General features: G+C 35.6%; 1 protein-coding gene across 1 annotated transcript; it reads left to right on the plus strand.

The window, feature by feature from the left end:
* Nucleotides 1-2362: 2362 nt before the first annotated feature.
* Nucleotides 2363-10509, plus strand: LOC147544419 (ASI1-immunoprecipitated protein 2-like). Its single transcript, XM_086673024.1, has 10 exons — nucleotides 2363-2667; nucleotides 3924-4221; nucleotides 5053-5138; nucleotides 5229-5707; nucleotides 5854-6309; nucleotides 6573-7077; nucleotides 7184-7411; nucleotides 7499-7623; nucleotides 8296-8705; nucleotides 9300-10509. The coding sequence occupies exons 2-10, from the start codon at nucleotides 4033-4035 to the stop codon at nucleotides 10149-10151; spliced, it is 3330 nt and encodes a 1109-aa protein (XP_086529150.1). The 5' UTR covers nucleotides 2363-2667; nucleotides 3924-4032; the 3' UTR covers nucleotides 10152-10509.
* Nucleotides 10510-11264: the final 755 nt, after the last annotated feature.

The following is an 11264-nucleotide window of genomic DNA, read 5'->3' on the forward strand; positions in this document are numbered from 1 at the left end:
CGTTAAATAATCTTGGTGTCTCTACTTTTACATTCACATAGTTTATCTTCATATTCCTGAACAAGTCAATTAGGTTATTTTTCCTAACATCTTTGTGGCAGATGTGAACGACTATTAGGTCTTCCTGAATTACCCAATGAGAACTCTCCCAAGCCAAATCCAATTCCGATCTCGTTAAGAATCTAAGTAGGAAAAAATTATCCTTTACTTCTGTGAGGATGAATTCATTTAGGCCATAAATAACCCGTGAGAGACGCATCATGGCTTGGTTGATATCTATTTTCTTCTAACAGTACTGAAACCACGCTACGCAGCCCTTGATTATATCCACATCCCATGGAATTAAATCATCCCCTTCAACCACGACTGGTGTTTCTTCATCGGTCGTAAGGGCATCAAATTTTCTGAAGAATTGGGAGTGTTATTCGTCTATTCTGAGGTTGGAAAGTAGGGAAATTGTAAAAAAAAAAAACCTAGAATATGAAGAAAGACTTAATCCCATGAATGAGAACCCTCTAAAAGGAGGCAACTAATCTGGCTTTAAGTTGGAAACGAGAGGGTGCATTGGTTGGTCGGTAAATTGCCGCAAAACCGTCAACAACTAACTGAAACCGTCAAATGAATTAAAAAAGACGTGTAACTGTCAATATTAGTGGTGGCGCCACCTAACAAAATTATCTCCGCCGCAGAGCACAAACGAGACAGTTGGACTGTCTCCTCTCAAACCTAAATATAATTATTGTTCATTGTATTATATTAATCCTAAATTTATTTCAAATATTCTACAACTTGATATTATCCCAATCATTAAACTAAAGATACCCAAATAAACGAAACCCCAACTTTAAAAGAAAATCACAGCTTGAAGTCCAAATAATATTGAGAATGAGTAGATTAACACAAAATATTTCATAATTGTTATTCAGGAAAAATACATTCGAAGACTAAAATACTCTTTTGTCATTTTATATAACTAGTTCTTTTATTTTTTTTATTTACACTTTAAATCTATATATTTTTTCTCGAGATGTCGGATTTCATTGAATTTCATATATTTCTAGAGGAGTTTTCATTAACTTTCTAAAAAGATCCACATACACAATACCTTTCTTTATAAAAAAAAAATTCAGGAACAACGACGTTTTTTCTGACCGTTTTTCCGCAAACTGGGTTTGGAAATGTAAATTGCAAACTTGATTTGCAAAATCTAAACTGCCATCTTGATTGTGCAAGCTTTGCAGAACGTAATTTCGATTGTGGATCTTGTAAACTCGATTTGTAGATTTTGCTAACCCGATTTGCAGATTCTGCAAACTCGATTTACAGATTTTGCAAATCAATTCGCAAATCAAGGAAAAAAATGGAAGTTTCTTCTTTTTCAAATCTGAAAATTTCATCTTCATCATCACCAAATACATTAGGGTTCAGATCCAGCCTCACATCATCATCAACATCAGCATCATCATCAAAATCAAATTCATCATCCTCATCTAATGTATCCATGAGTTATTCTTCCTAAGAAGTAGAGAGAGGAAGAAGAAGAAGAAGAAGAGCATAAATCGAGTTTAATATAGGTTATGATGACTTGAATAGTAATTATTAAAATTATTCTAAACTTGCCTATTATTACTTAATATATTTTGGTAACTTCTTCTTAATAGGAAAAGATTAGGTTTTTTATTATTATGATATTTTCGAACCCAAACAACCATTTCCTAAGATGTTAAAGGGTCATGTGATGAGACTAAACTCCTTATAAATAATCTCAAACACTCTCACGTAAGATCGTAGCGTTACAACACAAGTATTAAATCCTAACCGGTATAGTATTTTTATTTTTAGGGAGTGCACGAAGAACATTATCATACATATTTCCTTGCACACTAACCCTAATAATTATATACTCATGGAATTATTTGATTACGTCCAATATATAAGTGCTTTGTCTACCACACAAGATGTATACTTTTCTTGATAATCCGTTATAAATAAGTCATAAGAAACAATATCATGTTAACAGATTGTACTACTAAATATTATACATATATATAGGAGTATACATATATACACTCCAGGTTATAATGTGAATATACATATTGGTACATTTATGCAAATATCTTTGCTAGATGCGCATAAGGTAGACTAATTCTAATTGATGGCATATTTATAACGCTAAGTGATATTAATTTGACGCATTATATATATTTCCATAAACTACTTTATTTTAAACTGGAGAAAAATTAAATCGAGTTTTTATATCCTTCTACTCATTATATTTCCATCAATTACTTCATTTTAAAGTAGGGAGGAATTAAATCGAGTAAAGAAATCCCATAAATACCTTATGTCAAATATTGTAGCTGTCAAATGAGAGAGTAGAAAGTCCTTTCGTTTCTGCATGGACTTGTTTGCTTGAAAAAACGTTTTTTTCTAAAGAAGAAAAAAACGTGTTGAATTTTGGCGATTAAAAATATATTTGGACTTTATAAATAGCAAAAACTCATTTTGGCGAAATTGAAATGTATAGAGAGAAATAAGAGGGGACGCTTGCTTGGTTATAGTGTTGTATTTTGGCGAAGGGTTCTTCTTAAAACCTTAAAAATTAGATCCATTTTCAATAACATTGCGGAATTCCTCAATCCCCATTACTGGTTGCACTTCAATCTTGTAAGTTTCATAAATTTATAGTAACAATTTTCACTAATCAATCTTCGTTTCGGTCTTTTCTTCGTCATACATTTCAATCTGTTTGTTCTCTAATTTTACATGACTCAAAAATTCAGATTATACATAGGTAGCAGTGAAAAACCCTAATTTTTGGTCTTTTCAAGATACTTCGTTTGTTGTGTAATGCTTTGTTGAATCTGCTGATGATTAAGTGTAAAGAATAAACCTTGAAAGAACATTATGGTGTAACAGAACATATCATGGAACCAGAAGCACGTACACATGTTCCACTTTCTTATTTAATCAAGTTAGGGTTTTTGGAATAGTATGTGGGTTTTAATTAGTTTTTTTTTTTTTTTTGAATAATTTGAATGAGGGTTTTAATTAGTTTCGTTTGATATTGGTGGATTCTGATATTTAAAGTTTGTTTTGATTGTACTGTTTCGTTTGGTTATTAAATCTATAGAAAAGTTATTTGATTTATGGCTATATTAGAATATGATTTTGATACTGCCTTCATTCCGTTATTTGCAAGTTTTAATTTAATTTCTAAGATTAGGGTTTTGGTGGGAGAAGTGCTACAATCACTTAGAGGTTTTACTCAAAGTCTTCCTTAAGGAATTGAAGGGTCAAGGCTTTTGTTGATTTTAGAGCACTGAGTTTGACAATAAATAGTAAAAGTATGTGGTTAGGGTGATGCCTGCTTCTTAGTATGCGAATTGAGTAAAACTCTAGGTGAAAGAAGCATTTCCTTTCTTTGATGGACAAAGTTCAATCCTTGAAGCAGTACGTGGTAAAATTAGGGTTAATGGATTAGTTATTTGTGCAATCAATCTTTTATTCCTATGTAGGGAACTAAGTCTGAAAATAGCATTACTTTGAATTATCTAACCTTTGTGTTCCGTACTGGTGATTATGTTCCTATTATATCGACGATACTAATTTATTTGAACATTTTTTAAGACCATACCGGCCTTAAGAGGGATTTACCGCATGCACGGTCCTGTCTATTAGTCGGACCAGAAAAATTAGAAGAATACAGTGGGATGCTAGCAGATAAATATATATAATTGACATCTCTACTGTGGGTTAAGCTTCTTCCAAGATTGAAATATGTTTTTTGGACCAAACGAATATTATTTTATACGATGTTAAAGATGGCAATGCAATTGATTGCTATGCTTTCTTATTATACTGCTAATATTTCTGTGCGGTTGCGTTTATTCTTAGTTTTTTTTACATGTTCTGATTAATAGGGATTATATCAAGGTGAAAACAATTTGGTGAACACCCTTCAAGCGAAAGACTTGTACGAGAGTGAAATTGGGGGCTTTCAACGTCTGTGCTGCACTGTGCTTGTCTTATATGCATTTAATGTCAAATAAAGAAGTTATAGAGAATAACAGTCCCAGTTCAGGGTCTGGACCATCTGAAAATGCAAACTTTTTACACCTGAATGAGAGCGTTGAGAAAGCGCCTGTTGTTAAGGAATCCTCCTTGCAGTCACAGTCTCAGACTGCTGATGATAGTGATGACTCGTACGTCGTGGAGGATGTAAGTAGTGATTCTCTCTGTTCTCTATGCTGGTATTTCATTGAGCATGTTTAATATTTTGTTATTTTTTGTTCTGGGTTAACTTAAGATCAGAAGATGTTATACTCTGTTTGATATGGTTGCATTCCTGGTACGTCAAGCTCAAAAGGCTCGTTTTCCTCAGTTTGTTTTGTTTAGTTAGTAAGGTTACGTCTTGTTCTTCATGGAGTAGTAGATCTCTGTCCATTACATTGTTGTACATTTTCATTTAAGAGCAGTCTTCGAAACCTCTTTACTCTGTTTGTTTTGTTTAGTTAGTAAGGTTACGTCTCGTTCTTCATGAAGTAGTAGATCTCTATCCATTGCATTTTGTGCTTAACATTTTCATTTAAGAACATTCTTCGACACCTGAATACATTTCCGGATCTTGCTTGAATGCTTATTAGCCATATGACATGGACATATTTGTAAGGGTATCAATAACAGATACAACAACCAAAAATTATCCAGTACGTGGACATTTTCAGACTCATATATATTTTATTGTGTTATTTATTAAGTCATGTTTTACTTACACTTTCTGGATAAACTATTTTAACACTATAAAAATGACATGAACCAGAATAGTATTTTAGGATCCTAACCCACTTCACTGCAAGCATACCCTAAATGAAACTGATACAATATTTAAGACTTATTGTAGTAGGAAAACGTTTTCTGATGAGTCAGATCTACCTACTTTGTCTCTATTGTGAGATTGTGTTTCAACTATTGTGATTAAAAGTTTCTGTTTGTTTTTGAAATGCAATGAATTAAATGCGTTCTGACTTCTTTTGTACAATCTGAAAACAGGTTAAGGTTTGTGATATCTGTGGAGATGCAGGTCGGGAGGAACAGCTTGCTGTATGCAGTAGGTGTAGTGATGGGGCGGAGCACACGTATGACTATTGCTTTCTGCTTTCTTTGGATCTTTATCAAGTGGGTGTATGTTCTCATTGTGTAACATTTCCAATTCTTTGGTTTTTTAGTTATTGCATGCGAGTAATGGTTGATAAAGTTCCAGAAGGTGATTGGCTATGCGAAGAATGCAAGTTGAAGGAAGATATAGAAAATCAAAAGAAGTTGGAAGTAGAAACCTCAAAACCTTTATGCTTGGATGAGAAAAATCTGAACTCAGGAAATGCCATCGATCTTAAACCTTCTACCAAGTTGGGTATAAAAGCGTCAGGTTTGGAGTCAAAAGTTTCTCGCAAGGTTGATTTAAGTGTTCAAGTCACTTCGAGCAGACCCTCTGAGCATGTGAATGCGATGAAACAGCAGGCTCTTAAGAGTACGAGCAGAAAAGCTACACTGTCACGGGAGAGTTCCTTCAAGGGCTCGGATCAGGGGAGAGTAAAGCCAATAAATTCTTCATTGGGGTCTTTAGCTAATAATTCTTCATCGCGTATATGTCCTCCTCCTCCAAGCCTTAATGCTTCTCTTATCCAATCACGTCAATTAAGTCGGGGTAATATTATGTAACTGTTTCTTTTTTGTTTCACTTAGCATGCATAATGTGTATTGCTTAGATGAATTCCAGTAAAATGGCTTGTAAGTTGTAACTAGTCTTCGAAGTAAATTTTTCTTGAGCTCTAAACATGTGGTTTCATACAGGTACTCTGTTAAAGTCAAACTCTTTCACTGCTGTAAATTCAAAGCCGAAAACCAAACTGTTACAGGAAGATTATTCTCATAAACCAAAACTGGCTAGGGATGCTGCAATTGGGGAGAGAAAGAAAGGGCATGTTAGAACAGTTGGAAAATCTCAGTCGTTCAAGTCTGCTAGTTCACGCACAAATTCTACTTTATCTAAACTTCGAACTAACACCCGTGATCTCTTTGGCAATGATGACCGTAGAGGATTGAAACTAACAAAAGAAAAGAGTTTCACTGAGATGAGGAATTCCTTCAAAACAGAACGTTCTATGATTACTTCACCGAAAGCTGGTTCCAATATGGCTACTCCTAAAGCTGAGGAAAATGTTTCTCGTGGTGTTCGATTGGATTGTGATTCATCAAAACCCACCCGCCCTATACATAATAGAGGATTGGAAAATCCAAAATCTCAGGGTAGAGACATCTCTCTTTTTCTCAGCCACATACTCGTACACTAATACACATACTGACACCAACACCCTCCCACACCCCCATGCACACAACGCGCACACAAACCCACACTCCAACAAAATCACAGAGACACTTACACTCCCACACACTCCGCACATCCACTTATCTGGATTTAGAATTTATTAGCATTTATAATTTCGTTGAACATCTTTCTCCTTATACTAACTATTCGTTTTTATTGAAATTTATCCATTCACGATATTTAGTCGGATGTCGTGATCTGAAGAGGCAGTCCTCGTCTTTATCACGTGGCAATATACCTCCATCTTTAAGAGGAGCATTGAACTCTTTTGAACGAGAGCCTAGTCGAACTAGCCGCAAGGAGGAAAATGCTAACTTTTTCCGCAGTTCTGATAAGCCTGGTCGCAGTTCAGAACTTTCCTCAATTCGCAGTTCTCGTGTTCCTGTTGTTGAAGCTTTTGCTGCAAGAAGTCCAATGGACGTAACAAGTAGAACTGAAAATTCAAAAGTTTCAGCTGAAGTTGCCACATCAAGATGGTCTGGAGCGAGCAGAATAAGTAGAACTCTTGATCAATCTGATGAGGTGTCCATGTCATGCAACGATATGAGTTGTGAAGTAGCATCTAAAGATCAATCATCAACTTCTTCAAGTTGCTTGAGGAGTCTGACTCCAGCTGATGCGGTTCTTGATGAAAAGGACATTTTCAGGATTACAGCTTCAGTCGTTCCGCAATATGACTACATATGGCAGTAAGATCTGTTCTCTCTATGATTTTATTTTTTGAGTGGACTGAATCTCTTAGTTCGGGTTTTCATTTTGGAAAACTGTAATGTTCAATTTGTTGTTTACATCCAGAGGTGGTTTTGTTGTGCAAAGAAGTGAGACACTTCTGAACTTCGTTGATGGAATTCAAGCGCATTTAGCAACTTCTGCATCACCTAGGGTTCCTGAGATGGTGAACAAGTTCCCTTGCAAAGTTCTCTTGGAAGAAGTACCTCGATTGACTACCTGGCCGTCACAGTTTCAGGATCAAGTCAGAGATGACAACGTTGCTCTATATTTCTTTGCGAGAGATACTGAGAGGTATCTGTATGCGTATTGATTTACTTCAGCTGCATTGTTCTCTTTCTCAGATATTCATTTATTTTGATTTATGTTCCCATGAAGCAGCTATGTAAGTAACTACCAAAGTTTGATGGAAAAGATGATTGTGAGTGATTTAGCCCTGAAAGCAAACTTCAATGGCATTGAACTGCTGATATTTCCTTCGAACCACTTACCTGAGAAGTCCCAACGTAAGCACTTATCTTTGTATTTTCTATTTATCTGCAGCAACCTTTGTTATTACATACTTTGCTTTCATATAAAGCTTTGTTAATTGGACACGGGTATGGGTATTTCTTATTTTTATCCAGTACCAATATGACGTGGTTGATATGACTTATTATGAGTACTAGTTTAGAAAAAAAATTATGCTGAGTGGAAAAGACCAGTAGGAACATGGCTGTATGAATGTTGTTTCGCAAATAAATATGTTGTTATTAGGTCTTTATTGTTTCAATGTTTTTTCACGAATAAACATGTTTTGTTGGTGTAGTTATTAGTTCTTTATTGTTTCTTTTTGGTTTTGACCACCTTTGTTACATTAGGAGCAAAAGAAGCTAACTTATAATTGTATTTCACTTTCCTTGTACGATTTTGTGCAAGCTCACAACTTCACCTAAAAGGTACAGAAAAGTATATCATTTCATTTCCATTGAAGTAAGTGGTGTGTATATGGAAGACAATTAGTTTCTGGCACAAGTGTATCCACGTCACGAGCTTAACTTTAAAAACTATCCAACAATCATAGTTATCAAGTGTTACTGTGTCTAAGAATTTGATCTTTTTGGAACTTGGTTTATTTGTCTACTTCTCATTAACTCTGATATGTATTTATTATAAAATGCGTGATTTGTTATTGACAGGTTGGAACACATTATTTTATCTATGGGGTGTATTTAAGGTCAATATCTCCGGAAATATACAAGGTTCGCAAAATCTCTTCGGAACTAATTTGGGCACAGTTCAGTTGAACAGGGAGTTGCCTACCCCTTTAAGTACTGGCACCGGGAATATGAGAGATATGTCAACATGTAGCAGATCTCATAATACACAAGAAGCAATAAAATCAGGTGACTCAAAGGGTTTCTCGTTCTCCAAATCATCTGGGAGGGCATTGGATTTGAATGTTTCTGAAGAAGCATCTCCTGGTCATGAAGGTACAAATCTGCAATCAATTAACCGTCTTGGGAGTATAACTGACATCAACTTGTCTGGAATTCAAAAGACCGAAGAACTTTTGCATGAAGAAATGGAACTGGACGATTCCAGAAAGGTAGTACTTTTCTTATCATCAACTTTGTGGTCAATTCTTCCCACTGGCTGCTGTTTTTAATCTTTCTCGATCTGATCGGTTGTGAGCCATATACATGTTGTCTGTTCTTAGCATATCATGCTCCTTGCTGATTGCCGTTTGGCTTTCTTACTTTTTAATGCACCTGTTTGGCCTGTTCCCACCTGAATTGGAATGCGTAAAAGAACTAGCAAATTGCATGCCCTAGTTCGTTTTATGATAGCGATGTTTGCTTCTAGTATTCTAGTCTTTTCTTGAGCAACAAGGTTGATACTTTTAGCAGTTGCGATATGTTAATTATCTTCATTACTTGTTTTCCTTTATGGCGTTTAGAGAATGCTCCTCATAGTGATGTAAGAACACATTTGAGAAGAAAAAAAGGAAAAATTAACTTCTAAATTTGCAGTTCATTAATAACGTGAATGTTGTATATACATTGAAAATTTTGTAGCTGTCTCACTTGGAAAATACTTTGAAAAATGCATATATTTTGTGATATATACTAAGGGTAAAGTAGAAGCTAATGTCTGTAAAATAATAGTAAGGTTAATGTCATAGCCTTTATATTTGCTGCAGGGAAATTGTAAAGATGAGAAGAGAGACATGGAGCTTGAGTCACGCTCTATTGTCACTAACAATGGTGGCCTTACTTATGGTAATTCAGGAAAGGTGAATTTTGATAAGTCCAAGTGCAGTAAAACAAGTCTTCCTTTAACTTCATCCAATCGGATCAAGATATCGACAGATGTAGTCGGGGCAGATTCTAATGGCAGCAGAGAAGAGGAGAACATTCAGGACAGTAAAAGAGGAGATAAAGTGATATGTATGGGACAAATGGCGAACGAGGAAGACAATGAAAATGCAAGAACTTCTTCCGAAGGTGACGAATCCAAGAAGGATGTGATCCCTGAGTCGAAGTCCAGCAGAAAACGACCACACTCGAATAACTCAGACATGGTCCTGCAAGCTTCTGGTGAAACCTCTACTAGCTCGAGCCAATCAATTCCGTTGAAGGCGGCTAGCGGCTATATATTGACTGATGAGGAAAGTGAACTCAAGAAGATGAAAACTAGTAATAGTGACGCGGGTAATACTCCTACAGGTCCGTATTCTATGGATGTGTTAAGAACAGCTGAAAGGTGTTTTTCTCTTCTAGGGTTATGTCCTCCGAAGGGCTGGAAAACGGGAGGAAGAAATTCTAAACCATTGGAAATCATTTCATCCGATGACAAGGAACCGCTGATATCAAAAGTCCCTGATCTGGAACTTGGTTTAGGGGCTGAAAAGAAGCCTACTGCTCAGGAAATCAAACCTTCTTTTCTCAGAACAGATGAGCAAAGAGAAGAAAATAAGCGCCTGATCGATATCAATAAGGACGAGGAAGTGGTGGCGCTTTCTCTCGCTTTTCCCTTCTCCAAGAACGAATAGACAGTAAAAGCCGCTGTTTCAACTTCAGAGCAGATCTTACTTGATCGTCGTCCCAGTATCGACACTTCACTCGTCCTCTTTGGTGGATTGTCTGATCCTTAATACAAGGCAATAGATGCAGATAAGCTGTAAATTTTGCCTTAGGCATTATAGTTTCAGACTGGGTCTAGGACTGAATAATCCTCCATACTAGTCCCTTAACAGAGGTTGGACCAAACTACCCATAAGTTCAGAAACATAGAAAATCGAGTCGGCAATTTTCTTTTACTTATTTTTTGGTCTATTTCTGTTTTTGTTTTTCATTTGTGTTGGATAGTTAAGACTGGCTGTTTGTATATATACAAAGAGAATTACTGAACTTTTTTGCTATCTCCACTGATGCTCTTTCTTTGTTGCCATACAAAGATGAGTTGGTGCATACATGATTTTGTTTGTTGCCATACAAAGATGAGTAGGAGATATATAGCTGGCTTTGGTACCATCTGTGAACAGCACCTACAATGTGTTTGCTTTAGATGTCCAAGCTCAACAAACACCTACATTGTTTTTTTTTGCTTTAGTTATCCAAGCCCAACAAAACCTAGGGGAAAATGGTTTATGTCTGACTAACATAGAGCGCAAAAGTGTTACCCTGAGATTTGAAGACATTTTCTGAAGGCATCTTTTGAAAAATATTAGTAAAAATATGTTATTTCAGATGATGATGATGATAAATAATATTATAAATATAATGATTATAATAAATGTCATTGCTCTAAAACTAAATTATCTTACTATCATCATTATCATTTTTGTTGAAGAGAGAGAAATGTCACTCATTTTCTAATGCACAAATTTGACTATTTCTCACACTAGAATTTAGCAAAATATTCAAGAAATGAATTCTTCAGGTCAAGCTCGAATTCTCCGAATTCGTCTCCAATTCCTTGTTTTGGATTTGATCTTCAAGTCTCGAAACCCTAGGGTTTCATGTACCCAAATTAGTCCAGAAAATCCTATAATTTGTGTTGTTCAATAAAATATTTCAGCGTTCTCCATGTCAACGAAATACTTCGTGGCGAGCCTACCACGAAACTGTTTCATGGTTCATCAATCACAAAATATTTTGTGGCC

This window comes from Eschscholzia californica, unplaced genomic scaffold (genome assembly GCF_041429995.1).
Source record: "Eschscholzia californica isolate CP2 unplaced genomic scaffold, dmEscCali1.0.p SCAF_4, whole genome shotgun sequence".
Classification (NCBI taxonomy): Eukaryota; Viridiplantae; Streptophyta; class Magnoliopsida; order Ranunculales; family Papaveraceae; genus Eschscholzia; species Eschscholzia californica.